Source organism: Nerophis ophidion, linkage group LG06, assembly GCF_033978795.1.
Source record: "Nerophis ophidion isolate RoL-2023_Sa linkage group LG06, RoL_Noph_v1.0, whole genome shotgun sequence".
In the NCBI taxonomy this organism is placed as follows: Eukaryota; Metazoa; Chordata; class Actinopteri; order Syngnathiformes; family Syngnathidae; genus Nerophis; species Nerophis ophidion.
In genome coordinates this window covers 24,867,422-24,888,993 of record NC_084616.1, presented here as the reverse complement: position 1 = coordinate 24,888,993, position 21,572 = coordinate 24,867,422, and the positions used below count along the sequence as shown (strand labels likewise).

General features: G+C 39.9%; 1 protein-coding gene across 10 annotated transcripts in view; it reads left to right on the top strand.

Moving 5' to 3' along the window:
• The window catches only part of camta1a (calmodulin binding transcription activator 1a), a 778,795-nt gene that overhangs the window by 668,645 nt on the left and 88,578 nt on the right, over positions 1 to 21,572 (top strand). For 9 of the 10 annotated variants that reach the window (XM_061903168.1, XM_061903175.1, XM_061903169.1 and 6 more), the window contains one exon: positions 10,492 to 10,645. In XM_061903168.1, the coding sequence (XP_061759152.1) occupies positions 10,492 to 10,645 (154 nt within the window). Of the gene's footprint in view, positions 1 to 7,042; positions 7,110 to 10,491; positions 10,646 to 21,572 lie in introns of those variants that run through there. The other variant, XM_061903173.1, reaches the window with a different exon arrangement.

The window sequence follows — 21,572 nt, the reverse complement described above, 5'->3', positions numbered from 1 at the left end:
GACAGTGGTTTTCTGAAGTCTTCCTGAGACCATGTGGTGATATCCTTTGGAGATTGATATTGGTTTTTGATACAATGCCGTCTGAGGGATCAAAGGTCACGGTCATTCAATGTTGATTTCCGGCCATGCCGCTTACGTGGAGTGATTTATCCAGATTCTGTGAACCTTTTGATGATATTATGCACTTTGAGAAACGTTGTTCTTAAACTGTTTGACTATTTGCTCATGCAGTTGTGGACAAAAGGGTGTACCTTGCTCTATCCTTTCATGGGAAGCTGTTTTTATACCCAATCATGGCACCCACCAGTTTCCAATTAGCCTGCACACCTGTGGGATGTTCCAAATAAGTGTTTGATGAGCATTCCTCAACGTTATCAGTATTTATGGCCACCTTTCCCAACTTCTTTGTCACGTGTTGCTGGCATCAAATTATAAACTTAATGATTATTTGGAAAAAAATAAATTTTTATCAGTTTAAACATCAAATACATTGTCTTTGGAGCATATTCACCTGAATATGGGTTGAAAATGATATGCAAATCATTGTATTCCGTTTATATTTACATCAAACACAATTTCCCTACTCAGTGGCCTAGTGGGTAGAGTGTCCGCCCTGAGATCGGTAGGTTGTGAGTCATACCAAAGACTATAAAAATTGGACCCATTACCTCCCTGCTTGGCACTCAGCATTAAGGGTTGGAATTGGGGGTTAAATCTCCAAAAAGGATTCCCGGGCGCGGCACCGCTGCTGTCCACTGCTCCCCTCACTTCCCAGGGGCCGATCAAGGGTGATGGGTCAAATGCAGAGAGTAATCTCGCCACACCTAGTGTGTGTGTGACAATCATTGGTACTTTAACTTGAATTTTAGTACTTTAACTTTCCCAACTCATATGGAAACGGGGTTTGTACATGAATAAATATAAGTTGCTGAAGATGTACCAATAGACATCTTGATTTGTTAAATACAGTAGTACCCGGGGATACGAGTTTAATTGCTTATATTATGCAGCTCATACAACTAATTAGTCATTGAAATTAATTAAAGTCAATTTAATCTGTGCATGGCCCTCCAACAGAGCACAATTTTAACATGTAGCATGCCTTTAAAAAAAAACACTTTTAGATCAATAAATATTGCATAAAAGAATACAATGAAATGTAGTACTAACAACTACAGTAGTTTTATAAAGTAATGCAATAACAATGTAGACCGTTTACCTTGGAGAGCTGCTTCTCCGTTATACACACCACCAGCAGCTTTGCCATATTTTCATGGATAAATGTCCGTTGTTTATAAATAATTTTAACAGCCTTAGATAACATGATAGACTCCCTCTGCTTTAGTATGGTGCAGACTAGCAGTCAATCTTACGGGGTTCATTTATTGTGACAGTTGCTATGTTAACTAGCGGTAGGGATGTAACAACCTGTGACAACACATCTGACTTTGTCTCCTGTTTCATTATTGTCTGTATTAGTTTTCCTTCCAGCGCTTTTGTTTTAGTTCCTTTTCCTGTCGGGCTCCACCACTCTTCTGGCCGAAGCGCTGTCTCCCTCATCTGTCCCTGATTGGAAATCTGGGCAGACTTGTTCCAGGTTGTCAATCAGGCTTTTTGAAATGCCAGCTTGCCCTGCAGACAGTGCTGGATCATTGCTTGTATGTGATTGTTTATTGTCTGTTGTCAGTGTGCATGGGCTACCCTTCTGCCCCTTGCATGCCTGGTACTTGAGCCTTTATTATCTCCAATTTCTTGCTCTCTTTTAAAGAGAATTCTACTCTTTTACTTGCACTTTGCGCCTGTATCCTGTTAACCATATGACACCGGGACAGGTGTGCCTCCCAAATTTTAGCTCACAACCTAAAGCAAAACAGTTTGCTGGGAGATTCTCATGTTATGAAAAACTACTAAAATAAGGCACTCGTTACCCGAGGTATTGCCGTTATTAAAACATGTGCAAACTGTAAGCTGATCTACTAAGCTCATGTGCAGAGGATTGCGTCTCCTAAAGAGGAAATGCACTCTTTTAGGAATTTTGCCTATCGTTCCCAATCATTATAAAATACATGGCGAGGGATGGATTTGTTTTATGCACTCTACCTTATAAATAGTCATAAATAAAAGTTTGCTTACAGTGGACCCAATGGGAGGTCCTCTGAATCACCCATAAAATCCAATAAATAACCATTCAAAAACTGCCGACAATACTCCCATTTACATTTTGTGACTTGAATATTCATTAACCAAGTATTAGTGATATTGTTATTATAAGCGCTAATGCAGAAAAACTGTTTAGAGCGGCGTTGTGATCACTACCGTTTCTTTAGGTTTACATCATTGAGTGGTCTGCTTCTTTTTCGCTTCTTTGTTCCATGGAAGTGTTTTGTAGATCATAAATAATGCATCTTACCTGGACAAAAGAAGTCTGAGAAGGTATTCTGACAAGTTGGTCAATTTTGACAGTCACTTAGGGCCCGGAAATTTCGAGAACAACACGAAAAGACGCCGTCCTCATGAATTTGTAGAATTTATGCTGATCCTCAGAATGCCCACAGTACTGGTAGGAGAAGATGTAAATTTGATTAAAGCTGCAAGCAACATTGAACGGGCCCTCGGTCCCCTGTGCAACTCGGGGTTTTTGTGACAATATAGGCGCCAGCGCCCCCCGCAACCCCAAAAGGGAATAAGCGGTAGAAAATGGATGGATGGATGGATGTGAAACTAGTGGCAGGGAACTGGTGCCACGGCTGGCACTTTTCTAATTTTCTAAGGGGCGCTACAAAATACATTGTAAAATTTCGTGTTCGAGACCCTAAAATGTATCTTTTTTCCGGACACACTTGGAAAAATTGGTACATTTTCTTGTATGTTAAGAGCCTCAAAAATACAATCAAAGTGGGAGAATAATAATTAACAAAGCAATATAAATAGCGCCTTTGCAACTTTTTCTGCACACACAGTTTGATTTATCAAGGATAAAACTGAACTGCAAACGGTATCTTGCATCTTTATTTAGCACGTCTGACACAAACATGCTAAATAGGCTCTGAGAAAGGAGGCGATCAGCAGCAGCATGTATGGACTGTTAAAAACCCAAAAATCAGACATTGTCCATTCAGCGATATTATTTTATAATTGTTTAGCTTCATATATGGTAGACATTTACCCAAAGAGCTTTGCGTGAGTCCTCCATTGTAGTCTGACGTAGTGAATAAGTTCCTTATTTATCTCTATCCTCTTGCTGTGGGGCAGACTGGCTCGTACTTGCACATACATCCTCCGTTGTTGCTATTTCTAATACAAAGTAGTGTATAGTTCTAACATATACCTTTGAGTAGACTCCATATGGAACTGCTAAAAACCAAAATATGGCTGGCGGGGATAAGACGCAGTGGAAGTGGAGGCACGTAAATAAGACAGCCCACAAAACAGTGTATCCTTTTTCCTGAAGAGAGAGTCATCGATTGACTGTTAAAGATTGACTGTAAAACATAATATATGGAAATGTAGTTACAAAATAACCTCGATTACATGTTCTGTAGACCATAAGTGTTTTAATGTAGAAAAAACAAAATCATAATTCGACCCCTTTTAGGGGATGATTAAAAACAATTCAACAGATGCATTCTTTTTTAATAATGTTGCTTTTTTCCTATAGAAAGCACTGTGTTAACATATTTCCAATGTTAGAATAACTTTATGTAATATGCATTTTCTTGCAAATTCTTCACATTCGCAGTCAGTACTGCCGCCTCCCCTGTTAGTGCACCTTCAGTGCTCAAAGAAAAGTGGTTTTCATTGTAGATGTCACATAGTACTTCTAAAAAATGCCCATAAAAATGGTACATGTCAGATGCTTGTTTGAAAACATAGCAAAACATCAAATGTGGGAGCATGAAAACATGAATGTCCAGTAAATGAGAGTGTTTCCGTGGTGAAAGCCCTGTATAGTACATGCAACAACTCTGTTTAAATAAGTTGGTCTGCACTACTTTTAAATTGCACACACAGTCTTAGTAGATCACACACAACACACCCACTAATAGTACACACAGTTTTATTGTTTGCCTATGCTGTTTAGTGCATGGTATTTGGATCTTAGTAAATCAGGCCCTAGGTATTTCTCTTTGTGGGATATTTTATCAACGACATGCAAGGGTTCTCCCAGTCCCCCTCAATCAAAATCCTTTTATGGTGATAGTGTTCTTATCACTCCTGCGCATGGCTTCCCAACGCAAACCACACTCTAGTCGAAAGCAGTGGAGCGGAGTTACCGCCCTATGAACATTTGAGTTCCTCTGTCCCTTTTACTTTCAATGCATGTCGGTTTCACACCATGTTTCTGTATCACTGCACAGTCTGTGACTTATTATATTATCGTAGGATGTAAAGGAGGTTGGTGGTTACATGCAGGTGTTCCAGGAGAAAGGCATAGTTGTGGTGGGGTCAGAGAGAATTAATGAGACAGTGGACCCATTACTACCCCAGCTTCAGAGAAATAGTGCTTTCGTCTCTTGTTCACTTGTAGCTGCACACACATATTCAGTAAAAGTAGAAGGTCATTGTATCCATCTCTACCTAACCGTCTGCGTGCTTAGCTTCATTAGTGAAGATCTTTCGCTTTCCTTTGTTTCATCTTTCCTTCTGTTCTTGTCTGGTGGAGTAAAACAAGGTTTGTGACCTCGGGACAAGGTAGGGAGTTACTGATAGATTGCAGGAGGCTGCCTGGAAGTGCGTGGGTGCCAGAGAAACCAGTTGCCTGGCTACAACATCACCTTCATTCACTGGTTGCGATGGCAATATCTTGCATACGCTTGTCTTCAAAGGCTCGTGTGTGTGTGTGTGTGTGTGTGTGTGTGTGTGTGTGTGTGTGTGTGTGTGTGTGTGTGTATGTGTGTTAACGCGCCACACAACTTTTTCAGGTTTATGTCGTGTATGGTTAAACTGTGAATGGTGAAATTGTGTTGTCACGCCCCTGTGTGTTAAATTCAAAGAAAGTAAAGTAGAAGGCAGGACAAGACGGCTCTCTGCCGCCCACTCAGCAGGTATTCTGCCCCCATGGCTGACTCCCCAAGACTCTGCCTGCAATTAGCTCAACATCTATCCATCTGTTCTAGGGAAGCGCAATAAACATTAACACAACGCAGTAACATCAAAACACTGTCAGGAGACACACTGCGCTTGCACATACATGCATGTAATGAGAGGTTTAAATGGTTGGCACACATCCTCACGGATCTTCTACCACTGTCAGGTATTTATTTATAGACTTTCACCTCACACGCGCACATGGGATCATAGAAATATGCACATTAAGACCCACATGCACCCCACAGGCATCTAAGCTTTCCCTTCCACTGCTGAGGTGAAGCATCCCTCTGGGGAAAGAAATGCATAAAAACAACCCAAAGCATGTATTATACAATTAATCAATAAATTATTGAGATCTCATTTTCTCTGGAAAAGAGTAATCGGGAAAATGTTATGCCACCGTCTCAACACCCCCACCCCTCCCGTTGTTGGGGTTGTGATATTGCAAAGTGAAAAAAAGAAAGCAGCCAGAAGGAAATTAAATTAAATCACCATCCTGCCAGATTTATGTGACACTTCACATTTCACATTTTCATTGTGTTGATTTCTGCTCTTTTGAATGGAGGTGCGTGTGCGCGCGCCGTGCGGGTGTTGCTCAAAGTAAGAAGTGTGAAAGAAGGAAAACAAGATTGTGGGGAAAGCTTTCTGGCTTCCTCCATGCTTTACAAGAGATTTAAAATAGTGAGGCAAGGCACTTTGCTTGGGTTTGAGCTATTGGTATTTTGGCTTTGCGTTTAGTGCCTCTGTGCATCTGTGAAGTACGGTTAAAAATGAGGAGATGGTGTTTGCACATACAGTGGGGCAAAAAAGTATTCAGTCGGCCACCGAGTGTGCAAGTTCTCCCACTTAAAATGATGACAGAGGTCTGTAATTTTCATAATAGGTACACTTCAACTGTGAGAGACAGAATGCGAAAATCCAGTAATTCACATTGTAGGAATTTTAAAGAATTTATTTGTAAATTATGGTGGAAAATAAGTATTTGGTCAACCATTCAATGATGGAAGGAGGTTTTGGCTCAAAATCTCACGATACATGGCCCCATTCATTCTTTTCTTAACACGGATCAATCGTCCTGTCCCCTTAGCAGAAAAACAGTCCCAAAGGATGATGTTTCCACCTCCATGCTTCACAGTAGGTATGGTGTTCTTGGGATGCAACTCAGTATTCTTCTTCCTCCAAACACGACGAGTTGAGTTTATACCAAAATGGATACATGGATGATACAGCAGATGATTGGGAGAATGTCATATGGTCAGATGAAACCAAAATAGAACTTTTTGGTATAAACGCAACTCGTCGTCTTTGGAGGAAGAAGAATACTGAGTTGTATCCCAAGAACACCACACCTACTGTGAAGCATGGGGGTGGAAACATCATGCTTTGGGGCTGTTTTTCTGCTAAGGGGACAGGACGATTGATCCGTGTTAAGGAAAGAATGAATGGGGCCATGTATCGTGATATTTTGAGCCAAAACCTCCTTCCATCAGTGAGAGCTTTGAATTGTTGACCAAATACTTATTGTCCACCATAATTTACAAATAAATTCTTTAAAATTCCTACAATGTGAAATCCTGGATTTTTTTTCACATTCTGTCTCTCACAGTTGAAGTGTACCTATGATGAAAATTACAGACCTCTGTCATCATTTCAAGTGGGAGAACTTGCACAATCGGTGGCTGACTAAATACTTTTTTGCCCCACTGTACATGTGAGCTGTATTTGACCAAGCGTATTTGCTTCAATTGCACCTTTCATTTACATACGTTCACAAAGCCGTCTGTATTCCCTGTGTTCCCAGGAAAAGATGGAGGGCATGGTTTCACCGTTGACACAGCTGGTGATGCCATCTGGGTGCATGGCACACACACACACACACACCCCACCCCCTTCCCATCTGCATCCAGACAGGGCAGTTGCCATTGTGTTGTGTCCATATCAGTGACAGAAGACAAGCAAAGCAGGGGGATATAGCAGAGCGATGTGCAACTCATGCTAGAAGCGAAATCATCAGAGAGGTCAGCAGGCTGTTTGTATGTTTAGAGTTCTTTTTCACAGAAGTAATTGTTTTTTCTGGGCCCGGTCGCCCCCAGCCATACCCCTGTCTGATGAAAGGGGAGAAAACGAGACGGAGCGGGGGTGTCTGGTCCCCTGATTAATGGTATACACAGTGAGAGGGCGCACGGCCCTACTGTAGCCATGCCTTGATTTATTTGCCACTTAGTACTGATGAAGCTTCAACCTGCAGTCGCACACACATGTTGTCATTGCATTTTTCTCTATCAGCGTCTTTGTTGTTTGTCGATTCTTACGTCTTGTTTAGCGCCGGATGGCTGCATGCTCCCTATGTTGACTTGTTGTGGTTTTTTATTTTTTCACAGGCCACCTTTATGCTTATATTCGGTCATTTTAATAGTATTTGGCATCACGTACAGCTTAAATGTGTATCTTATGTGTCAAAGTGTCGATATACTGTACTTGGAGGCAATAACTATAATAATTCACAAGTGATGAAGAAATCTATTGCTAATCTTTTTGCTAAACTTGGCAGCCATGGAATTTCCTGATTTATTGCAAGTGCATCACTTCATATTTATTATCCACAAATATTTTGGTTTCAAGTAAATTGCTATAACTTTTAGCTACACACAGGCTGCAAATTGTTTAGTTTGGCATTCATTGAGGGAATGGCCATTCAATTGGTGCCCCGAGGGCAACACCATAACCCTAAGTTCAGTTCGAAAGTTGGGAGACAAACATTTTTGCATCAAATTTCTAAAAAAAACTAAAGTGCTCTTGTTGTATAGCGATGAACTTGGGCCACTGTAACAACAATAGCATTTTTGCATCGACATTTTAACGACGCTGCTTTTTTTGTCTGCTGTGTAATGTACATAACTGAGGTGTACCTCAAGGGAGTCCTTCAAGTCCGCTCCTTTTTGGCAGTTACACATATTTTCCTAATGGGATTTATGTAACTCAGGTGTTGCTGTAGCCTGTAGGGTTGTTAACGAGAAATCGATGCGACCGGATACCCGGTTTGAAAGGTGCCAGGAGCGGTTGTGTCGCTCAGTGGCCTTGTGGTTAGAGTGTCCGCCCTGAGATCGGGAGGTCATACCAAAGACTATAAAAATGGGACCCATTACCTCCCTGCTTGGCCTCAGCATCAAGGGTTTGGAATTGAGGTTTGAATCACCAAAATGATTCCCGAGAGTGGCCACCGCTGCTGCTCACTGCTCCCCTCACATCCCAGATGGTGGAACAAGGAGATAAATCAAAAGCAGAGAGTAATTTCACCAAAAATAGTGTGTGTGTGACTATCAGTGATTCTTTAACTTAAACTATACAGCGCCTTCAATCGATAATTTTGAGTTTTAAATCCTTAGGTTATGTTATTTTCCTTAAATGGAGACGAGAATAGACGTAGACACATGGAGCGGGTGTCACGCAGAACTGGCAATCAGTGGACAGTTTATGTTTAGAACGTAAGAGTCGCATTTCCCTGCCAAATAATTACCACCAAGATACGTAATATCAACACCAAGGACCGTCTCCATCCTTTGCAGTCCGTCAATATTGTAACATCCCAAGTAATGGCAGAACAGACAGATTCCTAGTTTGTCTTTCTTAATTTCACAAAATGCAATGATCTCATAAAGAGTGCTCAATCTCCGTGTCTTGCTCTCTTTTCCAGCAACTTAACTTTCCCCCTTCAACTCCACAACACACTTCACTTGCTTCCCATCCTTGTCCCGGATGTCCCGCCCCTGAGTCAAGCTATTGGCTAGAACCCGTAGGCGTCTGTGAAAACACTGATTTGACTTGACTCTTGGAAAAAAAAAATATTTGACATGTGACATGTATTTGCCTTTTTAATTTAAAACATATATATGGGGATACATGTTTTTTTTAAAAACAAATTATTGGAAGCGTGTCAAATTTATAGAATGTGTTTTATTTTTGTATTTGAAGATGAATGTGTTTATGGGGGTTCTCATTCATCAGGTTATTGTTATTCTCATGGCATTCTACTGTTAGTTTTTTTTGTCTTAGAAGACGTTTGGCCTCTCACCCGAGTAGTTCATGCTCATGGACTTAGCTTGGACAAATCTTGTTTGAGCGCTCGGTGCCAAAGTCTTAACTTTTTATCTTCTAACATGAAGAGGAGCGTTTGCATAGGAAAGAATACTTTTGTTCTTTTGTGGTATAAAAGGGAATGTGTCCTTCAACAAATGCTAACCATACAATCATAATGAATCGTTCATACATTAAATCGAATCGCATTGAAACATTCTGTTTTATAAAGAAATCGTTTTTGAATCGCATCGTAATCAATCAATCAATCAATCAATCAATGTTTATTCATATAACCCCAAATCACAAATGTCTCAAAGGACTGCACAAATCATTACGACTACGACATCCTCGGAAGAACCCACAAAAGGGCATATAACCCATGTATCGAGATGTGAATGGAATTGTCAATCACAAAGAGATTTACATCCCTAGTAGCTTGTTTACTTCAGATTCAGTCAGTAGTTGTTTTATTCAACTTCTTTCATTATAGTAGTAGTGTTCCTCATGGTTCCATTTTAGGTCCTTTCATTTTCATCATTTGAGTTAACTGGTGATAGATAGGTCTTTATTGTCATTGCACAAGTACAACAAAACTTTGTTTTCACCACAATCCCGTTCTAGATTAGACAAACAGTCTACAGGGTTACAGAACAGGAATGCTGATGGGTCGCCACAAGGCGCCCCGTAAAAGATGGGGAAAAAGTTAAAACGCTGGTGAAGGATGAGTAAAAAAATACAATCTACACTGGGCTCCTAAGGGGGAGCCCAGTCTAGATTGTATTTTTTTTCCTAAGGTTGATTGGCAACACTCAATTGGCCTTAGTGTGTGAATGTGAGTGTGAATGTTGTCTGTCTATCTGTGTTTGCCCTGTGATGAGGTGGCGACTTGTCCAGGGTGTACAAAGCCTTCCGCCCGAGTGCAGCTGGGATAGGCTCCAGCACCCCCCGCGACACCGAGAGGGACAAGTGGTAGAAAATGGATGGATGAATAGGGCAACATACTCAACTCATCATGTGGGAAGACTTGACAAAATGCTATCATTAACTCCTCCATTCAAATAAGCAAGTGCACGAGGACACATCCAAATGTACACGAGGAAAATGATCACGGATTCGCTTTTGTCAGTTATGTGTTGCGATGTACTGTTCCCAGTTTGATTTCTCATTAACCAGCTGGCGCCTTTCAGGCTGGTGAAAACACTCCCAGCTGAGCCGCACGTCCATGTGTCACTTGCACTCTTTGCCGGAGCATCCTCGAGAGCATGGAGCGTGTTCCCTGTGCAGCTGACACCACACATAATCTCATCTCTGTTCTCCCCACAGAACCCTGACATTGTGCTCGTCCATTATTTGAATGTGCCAGCCATTGAGGATTGTGGGAAACCATGCGGTCCAATCCTGTGTTCCATCAATACGGACAAGAAGGAGTGGGCCAAATGGACCAAGGAGGAGCTGATCGGCCAGCTCAAACCCATGTGTGAGTGTTTGACTGAACTACTAATTGTTTTGCCATATTCAATCTATAGCTTTTGTGTGGAGTGGGGTTGTATGGTATACCGGTATTAGTATAGTACCGCGATACTACTGAATCATATTTGGTACTATACCGACTCTGAACAGTATCGAAAAGTATCAAAATAATTTTGGTACAGGTACTGGTACCAAAGTATTGGTATCGGGACAACAGTAGTGTGGAGTTATCTCCCCTCAATGTTGCCTTAGACATATTAAGTGTGAAGATCCAATGTCAGCTCTTATTAGCTGATCGCTGCTACACTCAGCACCTTCGTCAGGGAGCATCTGACTGTCTCTACTTCCTGCAGCCATTTGCAAGTTGCAGGTCAAATGTCAGCTGTTCCCATACCTCTAGCTCCACTCAGACCAAGCCTAAAACGTCTTCCTTACTGACCCGAGGAGGACGTCAGGGCAAGAGGATGACAGCCCGTCGGTTATTGATTCACGTTAGCATATGGGAGTAGGAATGTGTTAACCTGAGTCTCGCCAGATCCTTGGAGTTTGCTGAGCTCCACACAAGGATCTGGCATCGAGGGCAATGCAAAACCCTTCAAGATAACAAAAAATAAGGAACCAATCAGGATCGCCGGGCGGGACTTCATAGATGTGGCACGCCGCGAGGAGTCGTGTGCTGACATTGATTCTGGTATTGCAACTAAGCATATAGGACACGGTCTCTCCCGAATGTTCAACAATTTCAAACCAAGTTGTGCTAAGACATTCGTCTATGCTTTTTTTGTTGGCGACTTTGCTGTTCCCAATGAAGCCTTTTATTCACATATTTTCTTTGCTCAAACGACTTCGATCGTTTACAGAAATTGCTGCGCTGTTTCAGTAAAAGTCATCCAACTATCTGCTCTATCCGTTCCGTTCTGTTTTGGATTTCCCAGCATCGCTCTCATCAGCGTCACGGATTGATTTCTATGTGGGGGGTTGAAGTAGCACGTCATTCAAGATAATGGATAAGTGGTTGATCCAATCACATACAATAATTTTTTTTACAAGGCCCCGCCTTCTGAAATTCATCTCCTATTGAGAAGTCCCAAATCCTTGAGTGGAGCTCAGTGGACTACAAGGATCTGGCAAGAGTCAGGTTAGGAATGTTTGACTCACCAGGAAATATCCCTAACACACACACTCTCCATATTGTTATCAGCTGTACAAATGCTCTGTTAAATGTGAGATGTGTTTTTTACAAGTCTCTGGGCATGCTTGAAGACTGAGGTGATGTTGTGGAAAAGGGTCAGGGTTTGTCAGATTATGGTTACAATCAAATTGGGACTTTTGCGAAGCTTGGAAATATTTCTTGGAGCTGTTAACGTCCTCATAACAACTCGTCTGCGATTTGGGGGAGTCGAGCAGGGGATTGCAGGGCAATGACTTCCAACGGCCAATTATGTGTGCCTGGGCAAGGTAAAGAGCCGCTTGTCAGTAGCCTTAAAGGCACTCACTTGCGTATACTGACAGGCATCATCACGTAGGTTTTGTCTACATCATTATCCTCCTCACTGCTCAGCTTCATGTCACTTTCAGGACATAAAGCCTTACCTCGGGACAGCCGCCGAGCAACAATGGCCTACAGTGTTCATTACATCTGTGTCTTAATGTAAAAAGCAAGCACCATTTGCAGTAATGCTTTAAGTCATTAACTTTGGGAGTTGTTGGGACAAAGAGGGTGACGCCTTCTTGCTGCTAGGCTGTACGAGGGGATCCATAAAATGTTTAAAAAAAAAAAAAAAAAAACTGTCTTTGCCTTTTATCTTCACTTTTCTTTCTAGCGTCCTTGTTACATTAATAGAGGACTAGTGCTGACGTAAGCTGCGTAATGGAGCAACATTGCCATCTTGTGGTACATTTGGATAGCGTCGCCTAATTAAAGCAAAAGAGGAGGACCTTGAACAAGTCATGTTGTGTTAGGTGTGCTCTCCAGACCCTTCAAACAAGGACACCTGTAAAATCCGATTGTATTGAACGCAGCATAGTTGTATAAAATTATTGAATGGTTAATGTAAGAATATAGCATGTATTATACATCATATACTGTATGTCACATTTCCATTTATGCTTTTTTGTCTGTGTGCATGTTCTTGACAATAATGGGGATGGAAATCATGAAAATTTAAACGAGTCAATACATTTTAATATTGTTGATTAATGTATTTTATATTCTATACTGCAAATGAACTGCGGTCTATCCTCAGCTGACATTGGGTGAGAGGCGGGTGCATTCCCTTGAACGAGTTACCAGCCAATGAAGTCCCAACTAAAGTATATCCATCCATCCATCCATCCATCATCTTCCGCTTATCCGAGGTCGGGTCGCGGGGGCAGCAGCCTAAGCAGGGAAGCCCAGACTTCCCTATCTCCAGCCACTTCGTCTAGCTCTTCCCGGGGGATCCCGAGGCGTTCCCAGGCCAGCCGGGAGACATAGTCTTCCCAACGTGTCCTGGGTCTTCCCCGTGGCCTCCTACCAGCTGGACGTGCCCTAAACACATCCCTAGGGAGGCGTTCGGGTGGCATCCTGACCAGATGCCCGAACCACCTCATCTGGCTCCTCTCGATGTGGAGGAGCAGCGGATTTACGTTGAGCTCCTCCCGGATGGCAGAGCTTCTCACCCTATCTCTAAGGGAGAGCCCCGCCACCCGGCGGAGGAAACTCATTTCGGCCGCTTGTACCCGTGATCTTATCCTTTCGGTCATGAACTAAAGTATACTAAAGTATATATATATATATATATATATATATATATATATATATATATACATATACATATATATATATATATATATATATATATATATATATATATATATACATATATATATATATATACATAAATATATATATATATATATATATATATATATATATATATATATATATATATATATATATATATATATATATATATAGAGTTCTTTTTTTTATTTTTTTTTATGTTTTTAATCTGTCCTTTCTAATCCATTTTCTACCACTTGTTACTCTCAGAGTCTCCTGGTCGCTCAGGCAAATCACACTGTCTAAAAATGCATTTTTCAATCGATGACGTGATATCATATATATATATATATATATATATATATATATATATCTATATATATATATATATATATATATATATATATATATATATATATATATATATATATATATATATGTATATTAACAACCGGGCCCCTGGCCAAATTATTTCAACCCAATGCGGCCCCTGGGTCAAAAAGTTTGGGGACCCCTGCTCAAGGCCCATATAAACCCTCCATCCATCCATTTCCTACCGCTTGTCCCTCTCGGGGTTGCGGGAGTGGCTGGAGCCTAACCCGGCTGCATTCGGCTGGAAGGCTGGCTACACCCTAGACAAGTCGCCATCTTATCACAGGGCCAACACAGATAGACAGACAACATTCACTCACATTCACACACTAGGGCCAATTTAGTGTTACCAATCAACCTATCCCCAGGTGCATGTCTTTGGAGTTGGGAAAAAGCTGGATTAGCCGGAGGGAACCCACGCATTCATGGGGCGAACTTGCAAACTCCACACAGAAAGAACCCAGGACCTTCTTATTGTGAGGCACCAGCACTAACCCCTGTTACTCCGTGTTGCCATATTCAAGAAATGTTGAATAAAAGTACAGTAACCAACATTTTAACAGTACATTTTCCTGGTACTTCTTTTTTTATTCAAAATGAAATAATGCAATGTTAATATAAAAAAGTGTAACCAACATTATCTTTAGGTTGAATTAGCATATTATTTTAGCATATTATTTTATTGGTATCGGCCCATATAAACCATTCACATTCCCAATTTAGAGTTTCCAACTTAATTTAACATACATGCGTTTAAATGTGGGAGGGAGCCCAAGAATACTGACACAAACATGCACACTCCAACGGACGGTCTAACATTTGGTTCAAATTTTAAACACTAAGCTCCCATGCGGACAACCTTAAATGTATATCTGCCAATTTTAAACGAATGTACATTACTATTTGGTCAAGAGGCTGATATCAAACTCAATTTAACATAATCTGATCCATATAGCACCTATTTAAATTTACCACAGGAAAATCATATTTAGCGCACATTTTTTCCATTTTAATTCTATAAATCCCAAATAAATTCTGTATTTGAAATCAACTTTAAAATATGGTAGTCCTAATATAACTATAATATAACTCTGGCAGCACGTTAGTGCCTGTGCCTCACAATACCAAGGTCCTAAGTAGTCCTGAGTTTTTCTGTGTGGAGTTTGCATGTTCTCCCCGTGAATGCATGGGTTCCCTCCGGGTACTCCGGCTTCCTCCCATTTCCAAAGACATGCACCTGGGGATAGGTTGATTGGCAACACTAAATCGGCCCTAGTGTGTGAATGTGAGTGTGAATGTTGTCTGTCTATCTGTGTTGGCCCTGCGATGAGGTGGTGACTTGTCCAGCTGAGTTAAGCTCCAGCACCCCCCGCAACCCCAAAAGGGAAAAGCGGTAGAAAATTGATGGATGAATGGATAATATTACTACGTAAACATGGATACTGCTCTGAAATAATAGGTAATATTTATTTACACATTCATTTTAGAGATTATGGTAAATACTAAATATTGATGGATTTTTGTGCTTTTGTCATCGTTCGCAATGGCAACTGCACTCCACTGTATGGAATATCTGACTATATTTTATTGTATTATTTTACCTTCTTAGTGTAGTAATACAATAGAGAATTCTAGACAACAACTTGCTATATTGGGCCCCTCCGCAAAATTGTATTTTGAGGCCCCCACCCATGACAAAATGTTTAAACTCTTTTTGTTTGTTTATTTGAAAAATATTTTCATACATGTTTAATCAAACTTGAATTCAATTTGAAGGAATTTATGGGAAGACAAATGTATTTATTCAGTGCGAAAGAAACAAATTCAACAGAAGTAATACATACATTTGCATATCTTCCTTACACATCGCCAGTCGGAATGTGATCCCATTAACAATGTTTACCAGCCCAGCTTTAACGCTGCGCACCACCAGGGCCAACGGGATCATTTGCCATTATATTCTAATTAGTAACAGAGCAGGAAGGAGCTAGGAATACATTTGCGTTGAAATTGCATATGATTTATCATTATCTGTCATTTTAATTGACAGTTTACATGCATGCGCTTCTTCACGTAAAGTGGATGGGTGCGTATCACACCCAGAGCTTGCTTGACCTGCATAGAGGAAACAAATATGTTTCTGACAGAAAAACTGATTACCATTATTCTTTTTGTCAATGCTTTATTTTTGGTACAGGTCTAATTTTAGATTGTACTAATGTACTCCTGTGGCAGCGAAATGTTCACATATATTCACTTACTGTCAGAGGTAGGTAGTAACGCGCTACATTTACTCCGTTACATTTATTTGAGTAACTTTTGGGATAAATTGTACTTCTACAAGTAGGTTTTTTGCAACATACTTTTACTTTTACTTTAGTATATTTATAGAGAAAAAACGCTACTTTTACTCGGTTCCATTTATCTGCATTCAGTTCGCTACTCGCTACTTTTTTTTTATCGATCTATTAATGTTTGTTTTGGTTCATGACAGAGCTTTAAAGTAGAATCTACGCATGCCTGCGTTTCACCAATCACATGTAGTCACTGGTGACGTTGGACCAATCAAACACAGCTAGGCGGTCACATGACCCGACTTAAACAAGTTGAAAAACGTATTGGGGTGTTACCATTTAGTGGTCAATTGTACGGAATATGTACTGTACTGTGCAATCTACTAATAAAAGTTTCAATCAATCAAAAGTGTAAAGGAAAAAAGACACTTTTTATTTCAACCGTACTTCCCGTCAAAAGCCTAAAGACTGATCGCACAGTTCCTGTCTTCACAATAAAAGTGCCGCTCCATCGCGCCTGCGCTAACAAAATAAGAGTCTCCGAAAGCCAGCGCAAACAAGCTAGCAAGATACGGAGTTTGCCGCCAATGTATTTCTTGTGAAGTGTATAAAAACCAATATGGAAGCTGGACAGATAAGATGCCAAAAACCAACGACTTTCATGTGGTATTAGACAGAAAAGAGGAACTTTTTTTCTCCTCCATTTGAAAACGTGGACGTCTGATTCCAATCAGTACAAGTCATCAGAATCAGGTAATACACCAACTTATATTCTTGTCTTCATGAAAGATAGGAATCTATGTGTTAAACATGCATGTATATTCATTAAAACACCTTCAACATGTGAACAAAAACGGCAAAATAAATAAATATAAATTATATACTGTATATATAAATGTATGTATACATTTTAACGGTTTATGTGTGGAGGCGTTCCCTTCAAATATATATAGATGATTTGTGTGTGTATGTATATGTGTGTGTATGTATGATATGTGTGTGTATGTATATGTATATATGAGGTAGATCACCTCGACTTGGTCATTTACTAAGTAATTGATAAACATTGAAAAACGTATTGGGGTGTTACCATTTAGTGGTCAATTGTACGGAATATGTACTGTACTGTACAATCTACTAATACAAGTTTTAATCAATCAATCAAATCAATGAATGCCTACTGAGGCTGTGGTGCTGTTAAGTTATTGTGGCTCAATGTGCCATGTTTTTTATTTTATTTTAATGTACCATTATTTAATATGTATTATTGTTTTAGTTGCTTAATAGATATTCCTGGCTCTGAATTTGCTCATTGCTATTTTTATGTTTTTGTGCATTATTTGTTGCCGTAATCAGGTTACTCATCAGTTACTCAGTACTTGAGTAGTTTTTTCACAACATACTTTTTACTTTTACTCAAGTAAATATTTGGGTGACTACTCCTTACTTTTACTTGAGTAATAAATCTCTAAAGTAACAGTACTCTTACTTGAGTACAATTTCTGGCTACTCTACCCACCTCTGCTTACTGTTCAGTTTTAACAAACCTGCCTATATTTTGACTCAGCAAATATTAGTTTTTCCCTCACGGGATCGTAGAACGTGTGTTTATCTCACATAACATATCTGATTCCACAGAGGTTCTGTTATTAAACCAGCAGACCAGATTTCCTTTCAGCTATCAGGATTATCTATAATACCCAGCAGTATTGAGCAACTTAGTGTTATTCAGTGCATTTACTTTTACTCTAAGTTGCAAATAATGTGTGTAAATCTCACAAAAAATGTTTCTATAACACAAGAATCCTTACTTCGACAGAGTCACATTTATAACACATTTCTTGTGTTATAAATGTCTGCAAACGGTGGAGGCGTTCCCTTCAAATTGCAAATTAAAGCCTCTACCCTCTCCAAACGTATCAAAATCTAACTTTTGAAAACTTACACTATTGAATATAAATTTTGAAGACGAAAATTGGCGCTACTTCTTTCCCGACACAGTCAAAAATAAACCTCATAAACAATATATAGATTCTGCGGTCACAATATTTGGTACACCTACACTCTCGAATCGGTTCGCAGCCGAGTGTGAAGCGACCGGAATGAGAATCAGCACCTCCAAGTCCGAGTCCATGGTTCTCGCCCGGAAAAGGGTGGAGTGCCATCTCCGGGTTGGGGAGGAGACCCTGCCCCAAGTGGAGGAGTTCAAGTACCTAGGAGTCTTGTTCACGAGTGGGGGAAGAGTGGATCGTGAGATCGACAGGCGGATCGGTGCGGCGTCTTCAGTAATGCGGACGTTGTATCGATCCGTTGTGGTGAAGAAGGAGCTGAGCCGGAAGGCAAAGCTCTCAATTTACCGGTCGATCTACGTTCCCATCCTCACCTATGGTCATGAGCTTTGGGTCATGACCGAAAGGATAAGATCACGGGTACAAGCGGCCGAAATGAGTTTCCTCCGCCGGGTGGCGGGGCTCTCCCTTAGAGATAGGGTGAGAAGCTCTGCCATCCGGGAGGAGCTCAACGTAAAGCCGCTGCTCCTCCACATCGAGAGGAGCCAGATGAGGTGGTTCGGGCATCTGGTCAGGATGCCACCCGAACGCCTCCCTAGGGAGGTGTTTAGGGCACGTCCAGCTGGTAGGAGGCCACGGGGAAGACCCAGGACACGTTGGGAAGACTATGTCTCCCGGCTGGCCTGGTAACGCCTCGGGATCCCCCGGGAAGAGCTAGACAAAGTGGCTGGAGATAGGGAAGTCTGGGCTTCCCTGCTTAGGCTGCTGCCCCCGCGACCCGGCCTCGGATAAGCGGAAGATGATGGGTGGATGGATGGACACTCTCGAACCAGTACTGAGTCGCAAAAAAAAGACAGCATTTATTGTATGTCACTGAATGTTGCACAGTGCGCCTAATGTACGGATTATTTCTGGTTTTGCTTACCGACCTCTAAGCAGTTTTATTTTTACTACATGGTGAAATGATAAGTATGACCAGTAGATGGCAGTCAAACATAAGCGATACATGTGACACTTGTTTAATTTAAAAAAATCAAGCAAGCCCAAAACTTTGATGTTTCATTGAGATTAGAGAAGATTAACACACGGTGCTCAAAAATCTCTCAAAAAGTTTTAGTATGACTTTGGTAAGCTTTGTAGCCACACTACTTGGTGGAACACGAACATTAGGACTACTGTTATAGTCAGGCATACTGTGCTTCAACATGTGTATTATTGTTGTGTGTGTGTAAGGACCCCAAAATGGCACCTATTATTGGGCGTTTTGTTTCGCAATATTATGCAAAACCATTTTTTCTTACCTATTGGTACATGCTGATGTGTACTTGTGATGTGCATAAATCCCGAAAATTTGCACGGCAATGCCACTGGAGTTCGCCCCGACATCAACGTCAATAAGCTCCTTCTTTTTCTCTATCCCCTTGTTGTGGGGCATTCATCCCCCGCTGTTGCCATTTCTAATTTAAAGTATCGTATAGTTCTTTCTAACGTATATCTGTCAGTATAGACTCTCCATAGAAGAAGACGCTGTCGAAGTGGAACCATGTAAATAACACCGCCCACAAAAACGGCGCGTCCTGAAGAGATTGTCAGAAAGCAGATTTAAGACGGTCTATAAAACATAATCTATGCAACGTTTCCCCAAAGAAACACCATTAAATGTTATGTAGACAACAAGGAATAGTTTTTATTATATACATATATATATATATATATATATATATATATATATATATATATATATATATATATATATATATATATATATATATATATATATATATATATATATATATAAAATCTCCTGATGATTGAGGGAACCCCTCATGAAACAGTTCTGTAGAGATGAAGTAGTCTTGTGATTTTTCCCACACATATATATATATATATATATATATATGTATATATATATATATATATATATATATATACAGTGGGGCAAAAAAGTATTTAGTCAGGAACCGATTGTGCAAGTTCTCCCACTTAAAATGATGACAGAGGTCTGTAATTTTCATCATAGGTACACTTCAACTGTGAGAGACAGAATGTGAAAAAATTCCAGGAATTCACATTGTAGGAATTTTAAAGAATTTATTTGTAAATTATGGTGGAAAATAAGTATTTGGTCAACCATTCAAAGCTCTCACTGATGGATGGAGGTTTTGCCTCAAAATATCACGATACATGGCCCCATTCATTCTTTCCTTAACACGGATCAATCGTCCTGTCCCCTTAGCAGAAAAAACAGCCCCAAAGCATGATGTTTCCACCCCCATGCTTCACAGTAGGTATGGTGTTCTTGGGATGCAACTCAGAATTCTTCTTCCTCCAAACACGACGAGTTGAGTTTATACCAAAAAGTTCTATTTTGGTTTCATCTGACCACATGACATTCTCCCAATCCTCTGCTGTATCATCCATGTATCCATTTTGGATACATGGATGTATATATATATATATATATACATATATATTTTATATATACATGGATGTATATATATATATACATATATATATGTATATATATATATATATATACATATATATATATATATATATATATACATCCATGTATATATATATATATATACATCCATGTATATATGTATATGTTGGTTTAGCTGCTAAACTTTGACGAAAAAGACGATGCCTTTGCGACATATTAACTTGATTTGAGAAAACACAGGAAAAGGTTAAATTAAGTGACGAGTGACTCAAAGTATGTGACACTGATAACCCATTCATTCCACATTCACATGAGGAAAGTTGGTAAGCTACATTTCTGGCCCAGCTGCATTGGGGTAGACTGACAGAAACGTGTCTGCCAATCTTGCACCAAGGGTCTCTCCGACCAACGCCGACCAAGATGGGTAAAAATGTCTTGCCCAAGGACACAAAAGGAGTGACTAAGACGGTGGAAGATATATTCGTACCGGGAACCCCACTTTCTGCACGACGGCCCTACTGTCTGAGCCTAGCTGCCCCATGTACCGTATTTTTTGGAACATAGAACGCCACGGTTTATAAGGCGCACTGCCGATGAGCAGGTTCATTTTCATACAAAAAGTGCACCGCATTAAAAGGCAAAATGATTATACATATAAACACATATATATATATATATATATTCACACATATATATATATATATATATATGTATATATATATATATATATATATATATATATATACATATATATGTATATGCCAGTAGCATATGCTTGTCTCAAAGATTAAGCCATGCAAGTGCAAGTGCAAACGAGTTTGACAGTATATATGTATATATATATATATATATATATATATATATATATATATATACATATATATATATATATGTATATATATATATATATATATATATATATATGTATATATATATATATATATGTGTGTATATATATATATATGTGTTTATATGTATAATCATTTTGCCTTTTAATGCGGTGCACTTTTTGTATGAAAATGAACCTGCTCATCGGCAGTGCGCCTTAT